Source organism: Lissotriton vulgaris, chromosome 7 (genome assembly GCF_964263255.1).
Source record: "Lissotriton vulgaris chromosome 7, aLisVul1.2, whole genome shotgun sequence".
Classification (NCBI taxonomy): Eukaryota; Metazoa; Chordata; class Amphibia; order Caudata; family Salamandridae; genus Lissotriton; species Lissotriton vulgaris.
This window is the reverse complement of record NC_141695.1, coordinates 1,506,589,629-1,506,612,612: the sequence shown is the minus strand read 5'-3', so window position 1 is coordinate 1,506,612,612 and position 22,984 is coordinate 1,506,589,629. Positions and strand designations below refer to the sequence as shown.

Genomic DNA, 22,984 nt, shown 5'->3' with positions numbered 1-22,984 from the left:
CCCCCAAAGGTAAAAGCCAAAGGGCCCATGGAACCAGTCAACACTCCAGAGGGGGCCATGGATTGTCGGAAGATGTCTCATATCGCATCTAAGGGTCTTTCAGGACACAGTTAAATCTACCATTGACGCTCTGATCCCCCTGAAAAAATCTTCTGTGGCTCTCAAACGTATCCAGACTCCCTGGTATTCGTCAGATCTTCGTTAAGAAAAAAGCCAATGTAAAAAGATCAAGCGCTAATGGCGCCGAACTAAGGATCCCCTTGATAAGTGAAAGTATAAAACGGCCTTAGAGTCATACCACAAAAACATGAAAATTCGCAGGGAAAAACTACATAGCTAACCAACTTGAGCAAACGGATAACACGCCTAAAACCCTCTTTCAAGGCCTCAACACCCTCACAGGGCTCGACAAATCTGCTCGCATTTGCGAGGGAGAATTGATGAGGACAAGTTATTTTTAGGTCCTACTCGCCCTTTCTGGCGAGTAGGAAGACATACTAACTTTTGTCCTCTGTCTTTGAAAACGGAGCAAAAGTGACAAGATAAGATTTAAAGGCATTTTTATAGCTCACAAAGGAAATGAGCAATAAAGATTCCTTTAAATCTTGTTAACTTGTCACTTTTGCTCCGTTTTCAGAGACGGAGGTCAAATAGGTTGCAGTTGGGTCGAGGGGATTTTCCAAGGTACTAGACCTGTAGAACTAGTACAATTTTTCGAGCCCTGGCTCATCAATCCCAAAGCCTGCAGCCCGGAAGAAGAGCCAACACAGTCACTATGCGAAAAAATTAGCCGACCACTTCTCACAGAAAATTGATGACATTTACAATAAGATAACTGCCTCCAATAACTATACTAGTCATAACTTGATCGCTGAACCCGCCCCAGCTTCACCTACACCCCTCACCTTAAAAGAATTCCCTCTGCTCACCATCATTGACACAGAATCCTTATTATAATTGGCCAAATCTGGCTCCCTCAAAGACCTAATACCAAGTAAAAATGCCAAAAAACTCACAGCTGAACTGGCAGCACCTCTTTGCTCCATTCTTAATAGTTCAATTAAAGAAGGTAAGGTTCCCGAAGAACGGAAAGCTGCCCAAATTATGCCCATCAGAAAAAACACCAAAATGCCCCCCCGACGTAATATCAAACTACCGACCTATCTCACTCCTTCCCCTTCACAGCCAACTGTTGGAAAAACATATTAACACACATCTATCTCCATTTATTGAATCCTCCAACTGTCTTGATCACTCACAGTCAGGATTCCGTTCCAGGTATAGCACTGAATCGGCAGTGGTTAATGTAATAGATGACTTCCGAATGCAGGCTGACGCCGGCCGAGCAGTAATTCTCATACTGCTCGACCTATCCGCCACATTCTCATCATAGAACTGGGAGAGATGTGACTTGAAGGAAGACAAAGGGATTACATCTTATAGGAGCAAATCTATGCCATTTTCACTTATTGTAAATCAGGTTTCTTTTGCACACTTTGGGCTTCAAGGTCACTCAAAATTAAAAGATTTTTAAAGAAACTGCCAGCAACCTTGGAAAGCACATTTAAAACATGAACTTTCACTGTCACCAAATAAACAAAATGCCCTGCTTGTATTTGTTTAAGGTAATAATTGTGCACTAAGAGTGAGAAATAGCATACATGCTAAAGACTTTCAAAAATGTGTCTCAATAGCAATCTTCAGTACGTTGATCCATTTAACATTGGACAAAGCCGGCTGTGTGAGTCAGAATGCCGCTGCCAGCTCCTTTTTAATTTGCACTATCTTCGTTGCTTTTAACACAGTGTTGTTGTGAACAGCTTGCTCCTTACCTGCATTGCCTAATACTCTCCCGCAGCCCCGGTCCGACGCGGCTTGTGACGTTTGCTCGGAGGGCTGGTAGGGAAACTCCTACTCACTTTCGGCGGATGTCGGGGTTAGCGCTGCAGTCTCTGGATGCCGCTAGACTACTTAAGGCACAGAACCAGCGGCCGCGTGCAGCGGGCGCGCCAAAGGCAAGCCCGTCTGCGCCCGTCCGCACCTAACCGGGTCCAGGGGCCACAACCCCTGCTCAAATCCCTACTAAACAAACAGCCTATTCTTCCTCTCAACTCCATGCTCTGAGGCTCCATGGGAACCAAAGGTGTAGCATACTTGATTTGCACAGTCTTTGTTCCAGTTCTTGCTCTAACTGCATTTATTTCTTGAATTCACCTCAAATGTGCCGCCGATATTTGCCTAAAACAAAGCCTACCCTGAATTTCTCCTTTCTCAGCCTAAATTGTCGCTCCCTTCCCAAGCATAAAAGGGACATTTTTGACCTCCTAACTAACGAACCACCTGATGCTCTGTTCCTTACGGAGACGTGGCTTCACGATAGCTTGGGCCCGGACATCGCTGAAGCTCTACCATCCAATGATGCTATTGTCAGAGCTGATAGACCACATAAAATCGGTGGAGGCATTGCAATAGTTTTTAAAAACATCTTTCAATGCAAGTTTGATTTGCTCAACCTACCTAACTGTGACCGAAGTTTTAATTCTGGGTCAAAAACATGACCTCTGGTGCCCAAACACTGACCTTCGGAGATGGGCCCCCTCCCTCTCCCATCCAATCATGTCCGCAACCTTGGTTTTACCATTGACAATGCACTGACTATGCAGCATCAGGTAAGCAAGGTTTCGGCCATCTGCTTTACCATACTGGGATGGCTTAAGAAAATTATCTGGATGCTGCCTTGTGACACCCAAAAATCCGTAGTCCATGCCCTAATAACCACTCGGCTGGACTACGGAAATGTTCTTTACCTTGGGGCTAACAAGGCAATGACAAGACATCTACAGCTAGTTCAAAATGCCGCCGCAAGACTGCTGTGTAAATTCCCCAGATCAAGCCACATTTCAGGAACCCTCCGTGATCTACACTGGCTCAGGGTTGAGAGTCGTATTAAATTCAAACCCCTGACCTACATGCTCAAGATCAAAGCTGGCTCAGCTCCCCTTTACCTGCAATCCCTTGTCCATAGCTACACTCCTTCACGCAACCTTCGATCCTCGACCCTGGCCTACTTTATCGTGCCCAGAATTAGGCTCGCTAGAATGGGAGGCAGGTCCTTTGCTTACTTAGGCCCTACTCTTTGGAACTCCTTGGCCCCGACTATCCGTACTGAAACCAACTACGTCCACTTTCGGGAGCCATTAAGACCTGGCTTTTCAATCAATAATCCCCAGTAACTGCTGAAATGGTGGCTTCCATGCACCTTGCCTGTCTAGCGCCGGGAAACCCTTTTTGGGTAACTGTTGCGCTTAATAAGCTTAAATAATAAATAAATGTTGTTTGAAAAACAGACATCGGGGTTTAAAAGAAATAAAGCGGGATTAAGTGGCTTCCTTGCATGAAAGTATTTCGCCAACCCGTATCTCCTGCCACGCTAGGCAAATGTCTGGCTGTGCCATGCCATAGTGCTTGTCCTGCTCGTATCACAGTTAGGAGAATCCATCAGTGACTGGAAACTGGAAAAAAAATTAATATGTGCCATGTTGAGATGGCATAAACACTTACATTTTCTAAGCATGTGCTGTCTTTGTCTTTGTTGAGGTAGTGCTGTTGCCAGAACCGTAGGAGATTATGAAAATTGTTAAGGATGAATCCTGGGTATTTGTCTGCGTATTCCATCTCCTGAAGAGTGCGCAGATAGAAGGGTAGTTTGCCTTTTCTTCGAGCAAGCATCAATATCACTAAACTTGTATTCAGGCAGCTCACATTTTCCTAAAACAAAACACAAAAAAGTTACAACTAGATAATGTTCATTTTGTATATTCGACATAGCACATACATTCCTATCGACGGGTTTCAGGCAGTAGAGTCCCGATTTCTGATATGAAAAATGGCTTTATATTGGCTGTCTCCCGCCTGAAACTGCTCCTGTTCCAAGAGAAGTCAACAGGTAAAATACATTCTCTTCAAATCTACCATTTTTGTCTTTTAAAATGTTGGCATGAATGATAACAATTTCGCAATAGTTCACCAACAGCGCCAATGCAGCAAACACAACGATTTCCAACTATTTTTCTAAAGCACCTTATATGCACTTTCTTAGCAAACTTTTATTTCACTGCAGCAGAAGACCGTAAACCCACAGAGAAAAATAAATTAACACAGCAGTTCTCAATCTATTTAAAGAGGACTGCTGGTGAATGCTGTGGCCACCTTCTGACTATGAATTTGTTTGTAGGATACCACATCCTCAATCAGAAAAAGGAGAGGTGAAGAAAAAAAATACAAGTTTCTCACTGAAGTTTTATTAGTACTTTTGACTCACATTTTAGGATAGGCAATCTGCTCTATCCCCAAAATCTTACTTGGCTTTAGTTCATTTTCTCAGTTACACTCAGTGTTTCTCAAACATTTTAGAAGCACAACTCCAATTTTTAGAACAATAAATGTTAACGTATTTTTAATGTAATAACAGCAATTGTTTGTAAACGTCACAACCTTAACCACAACCTTCAATATCGGACTGTGGGCACGATACTAATCTGCAGTAAAAGTGGCATGTGAGACTGGGGCATTTTTCAGAGTGGGGAGCTGGCCTATGGCATCCGTTCACTTAAATTACAAGGCTCCTGAAACATGTTGGTGTTGGCACTGTGATTTTAGTACATTTGAGAAACCCCTTTTGCATCGGAGTATGGTGTAAGACCTCATATCAATGTTTGTGTTAAAACATGGCTATATATCAGTCTTATATATCGAGGACATGGTTCTAGGGCATAGGAGAGCTTTACCTGAGAATCGGCTTACAGCACATAAGGTCATATTCATTTTATTTTTTTAATTTAAACACAGGAGATTAAGTGATTTGGCCATAATTAAAGGATTTTGAGTCAACGTTGGAATTCGAAGCAGGTTTCCCAGATCAAAGTTAGTAGCTCTGGCCATTTTGCCAAATCCATGTTTTCAATTTATATGTGTATGATCACATTGAGTGAGTACATTCTCTGTTGAAATGGCTTTGTGCAGAAAACAACAGCAGCAACCAAGACTATAGGTTTATCCAGAGTCTTGCTTTGGAATACTTGCAAGGGTTTGTTTTAAAACTGGACTGGAGGACAGTGTTTAGCACCTTTGCATGAACTGGTGCACACACAGGGCCAATCATTTTAAAGATTACTTACATATAGACCAGTTAGTCCCAACCCACAGTTTGGGAAAACGCTGTCCAGTATAAGAGTGTATGAATGCTGGACTAAGCTTATACTTGGGTGTCCCTGCCTTGGTATCAGTACACTGAATGCAGGACAAATAGTGGCCCTATCTAGCCAGTATTCAACGATTCTTTGAAAACCCTTAAATCAGCCTGCAAACAAGCTGAGAGAAAGTGGAGACACGGATACTGTAACAACAATAAAATCCTCTGGAAGAAGGCACTCCGTGACTACAAGTCCGCTATTGCAGAAAGTAAAGCGAACTACTACTGCTCCACCATTACCAATGCGGCCAACAGTCCAAAAAGCATATTCCAGATTTTGGACAATATCTTACACCCGACTGCGTCAAAAACTCCATCCCCCCCTCTCAGTCCCTTTGTGACAGTCTTGCTCAGTTTTTCACTGATAAAATTGAGACCATCATTAATAACCTGGCAACACCCCCGCCTTCCACTCTCTCCACCCTCCCTGAAATCATCTCCACCAACCCTGATTCTCTGAGGCCAACCTGTTTTTCCACGAATAAATTGCTGGCTCTCCCTCTTATTTCTCAAGCAGAATTTGAAATAGTCGCACAGGGCATCACTTCCGGATCCCCCCTTGACCCTCTGCCACCGAAAATATGGAAAGCCTGTGGGCACCAACTATTTCACACCCTTCGGTTGATTTGCAATCAATCCCTGAGCTGTGGCGTCGTTCCCCGCTCTTGGAAGCAAGCGCTTATTACCCCGCTGCTAAAGAAACCCACGCTAAATCCAGACTGTCTGTCCAACTTCCGTCCCATATCACTCTTGCCCTTCCCAGTGAAGGTGCTCGAACGCTGGGTCAGTAAATGCCTCTCAACCCACCTCGAGCAGCACCATTTTTTGGACGAATTCCAATTTGGGTTTCGCCCAGCCCATGGCACTGAAACCGCGGTGCTCACGGCCATGGAGGAGCTCCGAATGCGCGCAGACAGGGGCCAAGCTGTGGCCCTCATTTTACTTGACTTGTCTGCCGCATTCGATACTGTCAATCACAGAGTCCTGCTCCAGCGGTTGAGAGCGGCAGGGATTGACGGCACGGCCCTTATCTGGTTCCACTCTTACCTCAGCGACAGAAAACAAGCTGTCTCCCTTCCCCCTTTCCAATCGGTCTTCTCCCCGGTCCCACACGGTGTCCCCCAGGGTTCCTCTATCAGTCCGATTCTTTTTAACGTTTACTTAAAACCTCTAGTCACGTTAATCAAGTCACACAACATGACCACAGTAAACTATGCGGACGACACACAGCTCCTTCTCTCGTGGGAAGGCGAAGACTCCATCTCCTTACAAGCCTTCCATGACTGCCTACGAGACACGGCACGCTGGCTGCACCAGAACTCACTTCAGTTCAACTCCTCGAAGACTGAGGTGATGTACTGCCCTGCGAGTCGCATACCCCGCCCTCTGCCCGCTGAGTTCTGGCCCCCGGAGAACTCCAACAACCCCCCACCAGTTACCACCGTCCGCAACCTGGGCGTCATGCTCAACCACCAATTGAGCATGGAGACTCAGGTCTCAAGAACAGTCGCAACCTGCACCGGCCTTATGCGCTCACTGCGCAAAGTTTTGCCTCTGCTTCCATCCTCCGCCAGAGCACTAGTAGTCAGGTGTACTATTCTTAGTCGCCTTGACTACTGCAACGCCCTGCTGCTTGAATCTCCGGCGACACTACTGGACAGACTCCAACGAGTCCAGTCAGCAGCAGCCAAACTGGCTCTGGGATGGACCAGGAGATCCTCGGCCACTGCCGCACTGGCCGAGTTACATTGGCTGCCTTTGAGGCAACGCATTGCCTTCAAGGCCCTTTGTCTGGTCTTCAAGGCACTACATGGAACAGGACCCAGACCTCTTCAACGTCTATTCTCCTGGTATACCCCCACCAGAACACTTAGGTCCACAACTGCTTGCCTCGCGAGAGTGCCCAGATGTAAGAAGGCCAGGATGGGAGGAAGATCGTTCAGAGTAGCTGCAGCCAAGCTATGGAACAGTCTACCTGCCGAAATTCGCCATATCCCTCATCTCATCCCATTCAGGAAACGTATCAAAACTTGGCTCTTTCCCCTGTCCCTATAAAAACCGGCCTTTTCCAGCTCACCCCCGTCAATAAACCACAAGAGTAGCTATCAGCGCCAGGATACCTGCCAGGTGACAGTCGCGCTTTATAAATATTTTAAATAAAATAAATAAAATAATAAATAGTAGCTGCATACTAGAAAGGGAGCGTGCACCAAACAGAGCTATTTACCAGGGACAGAACACCACAATGCGAACCCCCTACACCCCATCCCACACAGCTCCCTATGGTCAAAAACAAGCCTAGGACTCTGAAAACCCCTGGCTGCTGGGACGTGCCCTAGAAGAGAGTGGTCCTGTAGCCTGTGTGTGGAGAAACATAGGGCCAAGACACCCGAAGAATAAATGGTGTTACGAAAATCTGGTTCAAGTGTGCAGAGGTTATCTCACAAGAGTGATTTGTCGAAAAGCCACAACAACCTTGTATTCTAGCAATAACCTGAGCAACAGCATCTTTTCGACCCAGAAGTCAGGGACCTGCAGAGATGCATTCCAGGAATGCAACTGTAAAGAGGCTTACCCACTAAGAGGAAAGATATTTACTGTACCTAAGGCAATGCAACATTGTTTGTAGCTGCCGCTGCAATTGCAAAACAGTGTGAATGATCTGATTAGCCCTCAAGGTTCTGAAGTTATCAGTATTAGAAGTCATGCTTGGACCCTAACCCCCTGTACATTTCCAGTTCTGTGGGCTCCCCTTCAAATGGCTGCAATCTTAACCATGACCTGACAGAGTAAAGGAAGGGGCTCCTGAAATTTGTGGATGTTTTTTGATACTTTATGGGTACTAGCCCAGTTCCAGCACTAGTAGTCTTACTGTATTCAATTCTGAGATAGGTTTATACCTCAATTGGATTTGTCCTTGATCTGTGTCCTGGTGTGGATACTAAGGACAGGCCCTAAAAAAAAATTAACTTCACATCAGGATACTTGTGAAGTGGCCCATAAACAAATGTAACCTTTCTCTGTGTACATCGAGTGGGGTCGGCAATCCTTTTTTTTTTAGGAAAGAAGTATTTGGGTTACTTGGATTTTACATTCATGTTAATGGATTTAAGCCTTCTAAGCTAAAACATACTGAATTCTATGTCAGGACCAGAGGCGAGGATTATGCTTTACTTTCTTCGCTTTTATTATCAGCAGACATGTTAATACGTTATAAAAAAAACTACAAATCCAATGAACACTTAGGAAAAAGTTCATAACAGTTCATCCAATCAGGGTGCATATCGCCGTCTAACCTCCTCTCTTCATATTCTCTTCCTTGCTCCTTGCAGCAAGCAGTTAAGTGCAAGTGGGTCGTCGTCTGCTGAAGAACGAGTTACTTACCTTTGGTAACGATGTACCTGATAGAGACACAGTCTAGCCGCAGATTCCTTAACTTAGAATATCCCCAGGCATCAGACTGGATCCGGAAAACGTTCGGCAGCAGTACCTCTGCGCGCCGGGGGCGTCGCTGCACCGCTCCGCTCTGATGTCGTCCACGGACAGCGGAGCCATATATGCCCTCCTGGCGCGCTGACGTCCGTTTTCGTGAGAGAAACTTTTCCGCACCACAACGAGGAGCCAACAACAAACACTGTGAGAATATGGGAACAGTGTACAAAAACGATGAAAAATAGAGCCATACAGGACATTGCCAGGCACTGTATTTTGAAAGCTAGTAAAAGGAAAGAGCAGAGCATTGCTCTGAGAGACAACCCCACAGAGTGAAGGCCAAACCACCTGTGGAGGTAGATGTGAAAAAACAGCACGGCAGAAAGAAAATATGCAACTATAAAGCATAACTGTGAAGAAGAACAAGTCCAGAACATAGGATTGAGGACAAGTTCACCACAAGACATCACCAGAAAGAGACGTTGGAACCCCAATAAGAGACCAAGAGAATGTGGCAGAGCCCATAGACTTGAACCAATAAGTCACAGGGGTGGTAAGAGACCTCAAATCGATGGTGAAGGGGAGAGCGGGGGTAGGAAAAAACATGAATAGATCTCATCTCATACAATCCAGGCACAGGGTTGTAAAGGACACATGACATATGAGCATACCGCCAAATCATGAGAATGAGAGGAGTAGAGAAATGAAAACAGAATCAACATATTGTGTAGGAGTGAAGTGAAAAGGTCACCCTTTAGAAAGGTGAAGCCACCTTGAGTGAGGAGAGTATAGAAAACCCAACCTGAAAAGGTTGTCGCAGGACGGGGAGGACGGGCGGGCGTTAAGGAATCTCCGGCTAGGCTGTGTTTCTACCAGATACATCGTTACCGAAGGTTAGTAACTCGTTCATCTGATAGAGACATCTAGCCGCAGATTCCTTAACTTAGAATAGATACCAAAGCCATACCCATAGAAGAAGTGGGTCTGCGACTGAACCCCATTAAGTTCCTGAGGGAACATAGCTGTTAAGAAGGTAAAGAAACACAGTGGGGGCCCACGAACCAGCGCAGCCACACCAGACCATGTAGCTCAGAAAAGAGGGAAACATGGGGAGACAAAGGCACCACAAGCCGTCCAAGAACAGCATGAAAACACCCGAATGTATACCGGGTGAGAGAAACAAAACATCTATTAGACATGTCGGTGTGAAAAGAACAGGTCCGTAGGATCCGGTGTAACAACTGCAATTAAAACTCAGAGAGATGGCAACTGGTATGACAGTCGGCGCATACCAGTCAGTCTGCACAACAGTGGAAAGAAGCACTGTGGAAACCTGCAGCAGCCAAAATACATGGGACAGCATTGGCAGGATGCCAATCTATGGCCAGAAAGTGCTGGTAGTACTAGAAATAGAAGACACGTCAGTATATAGTCGGTCGTGACAAGACATGTGAAAAGGGCGGACGGCAACCAGCAGAACCTACCAAAACAGGACTACGGAAGACATATAAGCAGACCGTGTGGATGATAGAACCACATGAAGTATAGGAAATACCATACTGTAGGGTAGCACGAGCAGCCTAGATGCGAGAGACGCAATAGCAAGAAGGTAACCGTCAAAAAGGTGCACCAGGCAAGCTGGACAACCACAAAAGGGCTCGTAGTATGAGCCTAACGGGTCAAGGACCACGGACACCGTAAGAAGGGATGTTGCCTGCATGACTGTGCCGTGTAAGAGCACAGAGCAGATATATGAGGAGAAGAAATACGGTCAAAACTGAAGTGTAACACAATAAAAGACTACGGCACGCGAAAAGTACCAACAGTTATGTGGAAGCAGAGCTGGACAGGACAATGCCCAGACCCGCAAGCGCATTCAGTCCCTCGCCTGTGTAGAGCAACGGTCCTCTGCAAGACAGATGAGGGATGGAGCCAGACACGACAGTGGAAACAGTTAGGACCAACCCAATGGTCCAGGGACCCAAGAAGCGAGTATCCTGAAGAGAACACTCTCCTTGAGAGAGTGACAGTATGAACCCAAAGTAGAAGTATGGAAAACACCTGTGCGGAAGTATCAGGGAATGTGGAAAAAAACACCTGTTGGGAAAGTGGCCAGAAAATGAGGACATAAGACAATGTACAGCAGAGACATACATGGTAAATTCACTACCTTCAAAGACAAGCCCAGTATGGGCTGACCATAGATGCAACAACGCAAACACCCTATGATAGCAGACATACCAGGGTGTAATCCAAGTTTGCGCCAATACTAATAAGCGTGCCACACACCAGCTTTTTCCCCGGTGCAAAACAAGAAAATGGAGCAAGCCGTGAAAGAAGGGCACCTGAACTGAACAGAACAAGGGCCCCAAGAGACAGTGGCCATCAAAGAAGAGCAGTAATTATAGACAAGAGGATCAATGCAATGCTGAAAAAAGAACTCCTCAAGGCAGGCGAGGCAGAGGTAGCACGGTAAGGAACCCACACCAAGGCCGAGAAGTACTACAGACAACTGGAGCCAATTGCAACCGAAGTGCAATAGAGCGATGCGAACGTTAGGATTGCAGCAGAAAATAGGACGGCCTGACCCCCAGGAGGATGTCCATGAGGAAGACTCCATAGGAGCATACCAAGGCTAAGGCAGTTACCCATTAGCCAGCGAAGACCCCACATAGGGTAAGTCTAAATCCCTGCGAGGGGAATCTTCTTGGGCAAAGGACACATTCAGAGGACTGAAGGACAGACAGAACCAGCCGTCTGGCTGTACTGAACGAATACGGAGATAGCGAATCAACCACTTACACTATTCGGGTACTATGCAAGAACCCAGACCATTTTTGAAAATCAAAACAACAAGACAACATCGCCTATGCAGAAGAAAAAGATACTACAAGGCAGAAAGTCGTGCCTCAAGAGTTACAGTAGCCCAGACATGAGGCGGGAGACCGATGAATCTGCGTGGCTGTCAAAAAGGTCCACGTCATTGAATGGCAGATCTCTAAGAGCATCCCGAACATTGTCTGGGAAAGGACTGTCTCGCAGCCATGCATGGCGGCGCAAAGCCACAGACCGAGCAATAGCCCTTCACACAGAGTCAGCTGCGTCAAGGGAAGATCGGAGGGAAAATTGCGCCATTCCCCTGCCATCAAGAATAAGGCAATGTAATTCTGCCCACTGCCCTTCTGGAATAGAAGGAAGGCGGATCTCGAATAAGTCCCAAAGGGCAGAGGAAGCGTGTGCAAACACTCAAGACTTATTTAATGCGTGGATGCCCGCACTGGAAGAGGCATAAAGCTGGCAACCACATGTGTCCAACCACCTAGACTTCCTGGTGGGAGGTAACAACGGCAAAGTGGAGGAAGACTGCAAGTTAAAAGCCGCCTGAACAACTAGACCCTGAGCTCTGAGGTAAAGGGACAGGCAGAGTGGATCATTCGACGCAGGACGGTGTCGACGAGCAATGGCCCGATCAACAGGGTCACCAGAGGAGGGCCTCGCCCATGTGCCAAGCATGATGTCAAATAAAGATCCCCCAAGGGGCAGCAAAGGCTCCACCTCAATAGGCTCCACATGGAGAAGATCCAGTAAAGGTTCAGAAGGCAGGGAAACCACAGGGGGCTGAAATCGAAGAAAAGCTGCTGCCCTGTGAATAGCCAGTGCGTAGGCAGCACTAGCCTCAGTTGCAATCCTGGGAGGTGACAAACCGTTGGTAGGAGACGGTTGGAGACTAAACCGTCCACTTGACAGCAAAAGTGGAGGAGCCTGAGGCTGATCTGAAGGCCACGCAGCACAAGGTACCTGCACCATGGGGCACCAAAACGACCTTTGACCCGGGGAGTACAGAGGAACGTCAACCTCTTGCAAAAGAAGAGGCGTAGGCGCAGGCACCAGAGTTGACTGACGCCGTGTGGGAGTCGCATCAACGCCCTAGGAGACAAGAGGAACATTAACGTCATGCAAAAGAGGAGGCATAGACGTCGGCACAGAGTTGTCTCGACAACCTTCAAGGTGGACTCAGGCTGGGCGACTTCAGACGGCAATACCACCGCAATATGCGGGGAGGAAAGATGTTGACAGGGCGTAGAGCCCGGTGCCGCCTCAGACGTCAGCGCAGGAAGCAGCGCAGGGCTATGCAGCGACTGGAGCGGTGGGGTGAACGGGCGACTGGGAGGAACCGGAGTAGATGCACACAGGACGAATCCGCCGGCGAGGACCAGACATGAGTGCCTTCCACCTCTGTGGGACCTGAAGACGCACCAGGGAGAGGGGGTGACCCAAAGTAAGAGTGGCGTGCTTTTGAATAAGCCTCCATTTGGGCCCGCGTCGCTCCAACTCCCGGGAAGGGAGGGTACGGAGGAGACAACTGCCGGACGCCCGTGCCTGGCAAGGAGCCAGAGGACCGGGCGCTGGCGTCACGCGTATGGGAGGAAGATCTCCGCGACTTATGTTAGTGCTTACCCGCCTCTGAACTACGTCTGCAGGAACGACCTCTGGAACGGGCCCGATCCCGAGAGGGAGAACGGCGGCGCGAAGGTGCAGGACCGGACAGCCGTGCGGCCAGAAATTTCATACAAACCTCCCTTAAAGACTTAGGTTTCATTTGTTGACAGGCGTCGCACTCTTTGGAGTTGTGGTGCACTCCCAGGCACCACATACAGATGGCATGCGGGTCCGTGACAGACATCTGGCGTGCACAGATCTCACACGCCTTAAAGCCCAAAGGCATTGCACACTGTTCCGTGATGCCGAAGGCGTCGAGAAGGCCCAAAAAACAGGCCAAGGAACCGCTGGTTTTCCAGGAACCGCATTGGGACGCGCAAAAGAAGAAAACTGACGCCAGCGCGCCGGCAGGGGCATATATAACTCCGCTGACGTAACGTCTGTGGACAACGTCAGGGCAGAGCCTTGCGGTGCTGCCCCCGGCACGCAGAGGTACTGCTACGGAAAGTTTTCCACATCCAGTCTGACCCCAGTGGATATTCTAAGTTAAAGAATCTGCGGCTAGATGTCTCTATCAGATGCACTTGTCCTGCCTACAGGGTCTGAAGTCCCCACGAGGAGGGTGCCTGTTAGAGTTGCATTGGGGATGTACGGTCTCCTGCCGCTGGTGGGCGCCCACATCCTCTTCTGAAGGTTTCTCTTGGGCATGAGCGCGTGGATCGAGTTGTTTTGGCATTTTAAAACACAGTGATTGGAACAGTGCGACCGCCTGCCTCCCTTGTGCCCCACAGTACTTGGAGTGATACCCCCTGAACGGGTTCTGCAGGGGTCGGTGGTTGAGGCCAGTGAGTCAAGACACTGATGCTGATTGTCCCACAGAGGGCAAAGAGGACATCACACCCAGGGACCAGTGTCACAGTCACTCATTTGCCCAGTGTATAACAAGGGCATTGGTGTCCACAAGAATAATTGAACAGTGCCTTCACATACTGAAATAGCTGAATTGATTCACCCAGTGTTAAGTGCCCCTACCCTGCAAGACAATTTCTGTGAGGTTTTGGATACCTCTATACAGAAGGCAGTCTCAGAAGCTATGGCACCCTTGGAACAAAAGCTCCTCTGTCTCGCAGTGATGTGCCTACAACCCCTCAGTCCATGGAAAGAACCAAAAGGGTCACCCACCCTTGTGCCTGCATCCCAGCCGGTAATGCCCTAGACAATGAAAAAGAAACGTGCCGGAGACCCAGGGGTCAATTTGGATGCTTTTCTGGGTCATAATACGCTGTCTGACCAAGTGGGTTTTCCCCCCAACCTTTGCTCCCCAAAAAGCCCATCCTAAGCCCAGAAGCATCTCCTGCCTCGCAAACGCCGGAGGGCAATGATTACCCCAACTTGGATGGGGATCCGGAGCCAGACAGGCCCTGGCATCCCTCTTCAGACCCAAAGCTGTTTGATGGTGGCAAGGGCACACTGGAATTAGACTGACAGGTTTGACCTAGAGGACCTCTTGCATTCCCAGTCGTCTGACTGGGTTCCCGCAGAAAAAGTGGCCACGTACATGGCAGAGATTGCAGAAATCTCTTGATAAGGAAATCTGCACCCGCTTCAAGGCGGAGTGTCCCAGCCCATCTCGGACAGGAAAAGTTGCTCTTACCCCAGAAATAGATCCCCAGAGGGCAATATTTCACGCCAAATACATTTGTGACCCTAAGACGAGCAAGGACCACTCTTGGTGTCCTGTCAGGACAAGCTCCTTGAACCTTGCCGGCCCCCTCAACAAGATATTAGATATGGTGGAGGACACCAGATCCTCCGGATCCCTTTCCCGAGAGATCCTTACAGGCTGGGCCCAGAGGGCTATCTGTTTCTCAGGCAATGCCAACTGTCCCTGTCCACTGAGTGGCTGAGATTCCTGATCATTAAAATCTACCCAAAACTGGGGGACCCGGCCACCTCGGAGGCTTGCCCAGGGGCACAGGTTGGACTTTTTGGCGAGACTTTTATCAGAAAATTGAGCAGGTTTGTTGCCACATGCAATTCATTAGATAAAGACCAATCTTCCATTAAGAAGATATTTACCCCGTGTTTTCACTAGGGCTGTTCATGGGAGCGGGAGCTCAGCAGGCTGCTTTCAGCATCAGGCCTATTTTCGGAGCCAAGTCTCTAAGCGCGGGCAATGGCAGGATCAATCCAGGTTCGGGGGATTCTACTCCACCTGCAAATATTCTCGACACAGGGACTCCAGAGGAGGATGCAGAGGAGGCCATTCACAAGGCGCCTCTCACTTTGAGTGAAATCCCCCTTCCCAAGTAAAGTTGGGGCAAGATTGGCAGATTAGGCCCACAACTGATAATTACTGATGTCTCAGATTTGAGTTCTGCAGACAATCTGAGGATTTTATTTGAAGGCTCCCCGTCCAGCCCCATCTCTTCCCTCCTTCGCCAGTCCTAAGACCAAGGATTTTGAAGGAAAATGCTACTTACCAGTACGCATCTGTTCTTGGGATATAGAGCTGCAGAATATCAAACTTTTGCACAGAGAGCCATCTGGTGTTGGGCTCGTATGCTTGCACCTTGTTGTTGTCTTGGAAGAAGTATTTGGAGTCACGAGATAAGGGACTCCTCCTTTGGACGATAGTGCGCATGGGCATCGACTCCATCATTAAGATTGTTTTTTGCCATGATGGGAAATGATGGAGTTTCTGAGAAATAGAAAAGATGTCCATGTGAATGTATCTAAGTAAGATAACACTGGAACAGATACAGGTTCCGGGGAGGCGGGTGGGCGTATGATATTCAGCAGCTCTACATGCCAAGAACAGACGCATACTGGTAAGCAGCATTTTCCGTTCGCGGCATATGAGCTGCAGAATTCATACTTTTGCATAGACTGTACAGCAGTGTCTCCCTTAGCGGTGGTCACCTGTATCAGTTGCAGTGGTTTGGAAAAGTGTCTTAAGAACAGCTTGGCCTACACAAGCCTGTTGCTTTGCCTGCACATCTACACAGTACTGTTTGGTGAAGGTGTGTGTAGTGGACCATGTGGCCGCCTTACAAATGTCTTCTAGGAGAATGTTCCCTAAGAATGCCATGGATGCCCCTAGTTTACGTGTTCAGTGTGCTCTAGGGGAAATTGTTAATATGCGTTTTGCCTTCTGCTGGTATATTTCAATACATTTGACTATCCACCTGGCAATTCCAGCTTTAGAGATGGGGTTTCCTTTATGCGGTGGAGAGAAGGCTCTACAAACAGTTGGTTTGTCTTTCTAAAAGGTTTAGTCCTGTCGATGTAATAAAGTATAGCTCTTTTTATGTCTAGTGTGTCAAGAGCTCTCTCTGCGACGGAATCTGGGTTTTGAAAAAAACACTGGTAACTCTACCGATTGATTAATATGAAAAGCAGAGATTAAATTGGGAAGGAATTTTGGATTGGTTCGAAGAACCACTTTGTTACGATGTATTTGTAAGAATGGTTCTTGTATGGTTAAAACCTGGATCTCACTTACTCTCCTGAGAGAGGTGATTGCGACAGGGAAAGCTACTTTCCATGTAAGGAACTGCAGTTCACATTTGTGTAAAGGTTCAAATGGAGGACTCATGAGTCTAGTAAGTACAATGTTTAGATTCCCCGCCTGAGAGGGTCGCAGTGTGGGAGGAATTATCCTTTTAATGCCTTTCATAAAAGCTTTGATAGCAGGTACTCTGAACAATGACAAATGTTGTCTGTTTTGCAGGTAGGCGGCAAGGGCAGCCAGATATAATCTTATGGCTGAGTATGCTAGATTAAATCTTTGTAGATGCACTAAATAGCGAATGATGTTCTGAATTGAAGCATCTAGGGGGTCAATTTTGTTGTGATTGCAGTAAATGACTAATCGTTTCCATTTGGCTGCATAGCATGTTCTAGTAGTAGGGCGTCTGGCTTCTTTGACAATGTTCATACAGTCCGGTGGGAAGTTAAGGTAACTAAACTCTAGGACTTCAGGAGCCAGATCGCTAGATTCCATTGTGCTGGATCTGGGTGCCTTATCTCTCTAAGGTTCTGCGTTAGCAGTGTTGGGGAGAGATGTAGTTTTTGGTGTGGAACTACTAAGCGTTCAAGGAGTGTTGTGAACCATGGTTGCTGTGCCCATGTGGGAGCAACTAGGATCATTTTGAGAGACTATTACTAGAGCTTGTGTGTAGGAGAGTAGGGTCTGCAATCCTATGGTCACCCCCGATTTTTGCTTCACTGGTTTACGACTTTCTCTGGCTGTGGGCCTGCTAATCAGACCCACAGCCTAGCTGTTCTCTCTCTAAATTAACAACCATGTACCTTAGGTGCATTTACCAATTGGTACTGGGCCACCTTATCAGTCCCTGTACAGTATACCTTAGGTATCCAGGGCATAGGTGTACCCAGGGCCTACCAGGGGCTGAAGCATGTATTATGCCACCCCTGGCTGGCCATCTAAACAGACACAACTGGCTGCACGACAGCTGGGGCAAGGTGGTGTAATCACCCTTTGCTTTAGGTATAGTATCTCTATACCTAACCCTAAAATGGACACATAATTTCCTATCAGTCACTCCTATGGCAGGCCTTGTCAATCCTGAAGGCAGAGTGCTTGGAATTATGTGAGATGGTGCTCTGGCATGAGCTGAGCCCGTTTGCAGCTGGCGGAACCAAGTCCTAATAGCTGTTCCATGATAACGCTATACCATATACTCTTAAATGCATTATGAACCTCGCAGTCAAATGCTAACTTTGGTATAACATTATCAAAACATGTTGACTAAGGTGTCATACGAATTGGAATACTACCCCCTCGCCAATTCTGGCGACGGGGGTAGTATTCCACCCTTCTAGAGGGACACGACATGTATGTAACTGTGAACCCCGGTTAAAGTTAACTCGAGCCTCAGCATCACAAAATGGATGCTGCCACCACAGACACAAGTCTGACCCCCTGCTGCTGGGAGTCCTTCCAGCGAGAGGAGCTTGGACAAAGGGTTTCCTGCCTTGGGAGGTGCTAGCACCACCCCAGACAGGATTTTGTGTATTAGGTAGGCCAGGGCTGAAAGGAATGAGACATGCCTGGAGCACACAAGGTGTCCCTGTGCATACGCCGGTCTAAACCAGTTCCTGGGGCACTCCAGCCCCAGAGCTGGCGCAACACCGGACAAAGGAAAGGGGGTGTAACCACCCCCCTTCCTGGTCCCACCCAGAGGAGGGATCTAGTCGTAGTGCAGCCCCCTTTAGCCGAATAAAGGTAGGAGCTGGTCCCATTCCCAGTTAGATTAATCTTGACAACTTCCACAAAGAACTCTTGACCTTCTCCCTCCTGAACCATCAGAAGACAGAAGAATCTCTCCTATGGTCAGGGAGTGACCATCCTGCTTTGCAGGCACCATCAAGCTCCTGTGCGGTTTGCTGCAAGTCCTTCCTTCCCGGAATCCGACGACCCAGCTCCACAAGACCCGGACCTCCAGACTCCTCTGACCTCTACCCACATCCACAGCACAGCTGGGACCCGTGGGTGCGACGAGCAACGTGGAGAAGGCCATCTTGAGAAAACCTGCACAGCGCTTCCAGCACGACCGCCGAGGGATCCTCGAGTGAGTGCACTGGGGTCTGAGAAGCCCCACACCGACGCAGCTCCTGCACCAAAGATCAGCCCCCCAGCATCCACGAGATCTGCGTGGGGGCCTTTTGCATGGTTGCTGCATCTCCTGTTGTCTGGTCACTTGCCGGCTGGCCAGTGACCTCCGATCCGACGATCCGATTCACCACTGCTGGTCTGGTCCCCCAGACTGGCCCTTGCTTCATTGTAAAAGAGGAGCACCCCGGACCCTCCTGGTCCGCACCAGACGCCATCTTTGCTCCACCGCGTGGCTTGCGTTAGCCAAGGCCTGTTGACCAGATCAACGACAGCAGCAGACTACGTGGGACAGCTTGTGCCTCCAGCCTGGTCGTGAAGAGCAGCTCCTGGTCCGCGCAGCTACAGGGAGAAGCGACCCTTCTTCCACCTGAACGCGGCGACAGCACCTGGTTCCCTCCTGGTTCCAGCACCATCACTGGCTAGTGATCGAGACTCTGTCCCCTTCACTTTCAGGACTTCTTCTTCCTCGTTCCATCCTTGGAACCACCGAACTCCTCCATCTGGCTGCCTGCCAGCAACTACTTGTTTCAGGCATCACCGGGATCAACGCAGCAAACCCGACCCAACTTCAGCCCTATGCACCCACAGCCTGTGGGTTAGGTAACTAAAGCTTCTAGGTGCTGAAGTCTGTGTTCACTATCCTAGTGTTCAGGTCCACTGTTTACCCTCCATCCAGCCGGGTTCGTCCGGAATCCGTAACTTTCTAAACTGTAGCATCCATAGACGTTGGTACGCATCGCGCTTGAGAGTTTTCACTCTGCACGTGAGTCCTGTGGGCCTCCTGCGCCTTATTTACCTAGTTGGTAGCATAGTCCCAGCGATCCTCCAGCCTCTGGATCTCCTTACAGTATTTTCTTTCCTCGCATTCCATTGTTTTGAGTTTATGGTTTGTCATGCCCCTAAGGCGCACTTGTAAATATTGTGCGAACTCGTATTTCCTTTTTAGTATTGTCATGTGCTTAGCCCTCTGACCTCAAAGAGTTCAGAGGTGTATGTTAGTTAATAAATAACTGTTTATTTTCATAACAACCTGTGTGGTGTCCTTTCATTTGGTATTCAAGGGGTTATATGTGGTAAAACAGCTGGCTTCACATGCCATTCCGAGTTTAGCCTAAAGACTGCTCTTGTCCACGCTACTAGGATAGCTGGTCTATAAGGTTGACTTTACAACCAATCACCATAAGGGTTGTTTGGACTGATACAAGGTGATCACTAGAACTAGTGAGCATCATATATCAGGCCAACTTCTCACATTGTGTACTACTAGTGGAATGAGTGGGAGTGGCGGAAAAGCATACGCAAATCTGCCTGACCAGTTAATCCATATAGCATTGGACGACGGGTGTGGAAACCTGGAGGCGAAGGTTGGACATTTTGCTTTGCGTGTGTGTCGAACAGATCTATGTCTGGGTGGCCCCACCTGCGGAAAAATGGTTGAAGAACTTGAGGATGAAGTTCCCATTCGTGGATCTGCTGTGTCTGATGACTTCGCAGATCCGCAATCTGATTGTGCACTCCTGGAAGATGTTCTGCCAGAATACATATATTTTGTTGAATGGCCCATCTCCATATATTTTGTGCTAGCTGAGACAGCTGCAAAGAGTGTGTTCCTCCTTGTTTTTGTATGTAATACATTGCTGTCATATTGTCCGTGTGGACCAGGACAGTCTTGTTGAGAAGATGTGCTTGGAACGACTTTAATGCTAGAAAGATTGCTAGTAGTTCTAGGTGATTGATGTGTAGCAGTTTTTGTTGGGTGGTCCACTTGCCCCTAATTGTGTTGTTTAGGAGATGGGCTCCCCAGCCGGTGAGTGATGCGTCCGCTGTTAACACTAACTGTGGAATTGGCTCTAGGAGCGGCCGCCCTCTGGAAAGGTTTTGTGTGTTCCACCACTGCAGAGGGCGATGTGTGCGGATGTCCACCAACACCAGATCTGTAATTTCACCTTGAGCCTGATTCCACTGACGAGCTAAGCATTCTGTAAGGGGCGCATCTGAAGTCTTGCGTGAGGTACTTTGAAAATGCAAGAGGCCATCATTCCTATGGAGGCAAAAATTTGTCTGCCACTAGTGTTCTGTCTTTCAGGTTCCCTGTCCGGTGGGGTAGGTGGAACTGAATCAATATTTTGGTCAGCCAAAGCAGCCTGCACCACAAGGCTGTGATGAGCAGAATGCTTTATGAGACAGGCCGGATCGTCAGAGGCTGGACGATGTGTATGAGAAATAGCACTTTCTACAGGGGGACCCGCAATGGGTGTAGCCCAGGCACCCAACAAGAAGTCAAACAGAGCTTCGCTATAAGGAAGCACTGACTCATCTCCAGATTGATCCTGGCGCAGAATGTCAATTACTGGGCCATAGCTACAGCCACAGAAGGAAGTGGCTTCACTAAAACGTCACTAACTTGTTTGAGCACCTCTGCTAATGAGGAGCTCGCCTCTGATGCCAATCCAGGAGGGGACAAAAGTTCAGAGGCTGGGGAAGACTCCAAACCAGATGCATCACCCAAATTAAAAACCCAACTGGTATCCACCGGGGACGATACAGATTGGGAACATGTATAAGCTCTCCAAGATTTTCACAAGACCCAGGATCATCGCCTGAACCAGCCGGCTCCATCTGCGTCATACTCAACACCGTACGCCGTCAAGCGGCACCGTCATGGACGTTGGGCAATCAGGTGCAGATGCTGAAAGTGGTAGCCTGGGAGGGCTGCACATTATCGGTGTCGACATCAGCGCCAGGTGTTCTGAGCCAGGCACGGAAGGCAGCAACTTCGAAGTGATGTTCACTGGCATAGATAGAGATATGGCATCCGACAGCCTGACTGACGCCGAAGGTGACCCGTGGGTGTCGTCCTAGTACCGGCCTCCTGTACCTCCTTCGAGCCCAAGGGCGCTCCAGAGGGAGGTGCAGACCCAAAAGCCTTATGAACAGAAAAATGGTATTCTCCGATCTGAGACAGAGTTGACTCGGCACCAGGATATGTGGAGAGGCGCAGGGTAGACTTTTCCTGACTTCACAGGTGAAGAGGGGGGAATGACTTAGCTTTGACCGCTTGCGTCATGACTTACCGTGGAGGTGGACAGAGACCAACATCCATTGTAACATTCCCTGGAGCGGTCCTGAGGGCAGTCCCTGGACTGCGAAGGAGACCGAGGCAGATGGCACATCTTGGAGGACTGTGTCATCTGTGCCGCAAGAAGCTTGATCCGGCGCTCCTTAAGCACCTTCAGCCGAAGTAGGTAACAGGAGTCACACATCGTAGAATCAAGGTGTTCTCCCAGGCACAACATACAAATTGAATGAGGGTCTGTGGCCGACATCTGCCGACAACAGGACCCACAAGCTTTAAAACCGGAGGGCATGAAAAAAGGCACACTGTTTCTTTCGATGAAAAACGTTGAAGTTGGCCAAAAAACATTCAAAGATAACTGCTTCTTTGGATTCGCATTGAAGGGCGGAAAAGAAGAAAATTACATCAGCACGTTGGAGGTAGTCTTATGTGGACGCCGGTGACATTGCATGGGTGGATGTTGTCATGCGAAGCCCTCTGCCGACATGGAGGTGGTACTGCTGCTGAAAACTTTAACGATTCAAAAAAGGGGGCGGTGATGAACAGAGTGACTGAATTAAGCAGACCACTCTTACCCAGTCCAAAGATCACGGCTTGATCCATTACCGTTATTAGCTCACTGCACCATCCCAGCTCAGAACCTGGCTATATGCAAATCAGTCTGTCCCTGGCCCAGTGCATCATGGGAACAGGGCAGACTAAACTACCAAGCCAATTCTTCACCAGAAAGGAGACAAGCTTCCGGGGACCGGTTTCTGGCATTTCAGCCGTCGTCGGCCCGGCTTGCTTGAATCCTGATGGTGCAGTGAGCAAGGGACTCATGTCTGAGTATACCCTGCCACACCTATAGTGGCCAAAAACGATTCAAAAAAGGGGGTGGTGATGAACAGAGTGTCTGAATTAAGCAGACCACTCTTACCCAGTCCAAAGATCAGGGCTTGATCCATCACCGTTATTTAGCTCACTGCACCATCCCTAAGCGTGGAAGGGTATACTCAGATGTGAGTCCCTTGCTCATTGCACCATCAGGATTCAAGCAAGCCGGGCCGACGACGGCTGAAATGCCAGAAACCGGTCCCCGGAAGCTTGTTTCCTTCCCAGTTTAAGAATTGGCTTGGTAGTTTGGTTTGCCCTATTCCCATCA

General features: G+C 48.3%; 1 protein-coding gene across 2 annotated transcripts in view; it reads right to left on the bottom strand.

Annotated features, from left to right (window-relative positions):
- Positions 1-22,984, bottom strand: part of TRPC4AP (transient receptor potential cation channel subfamily C member 4 associated protein) — a 729,914-nt gene that overhangs the window by 69,494 nt on the left and 637,436 nt on the right. For both annotated transcript variants that reach the window (XM_086932356.1, XM_086932357.1), the window contains exon 18: positions 3,562-3,768. In XM_086932356.1, coding sequence (XP_086788482.1) covers positions 3,562-3,768 — 207 coding nt within the window. The remainder of the gene's footprint in view (positions 1-3,561; positions 3,769-22,984) is intronic.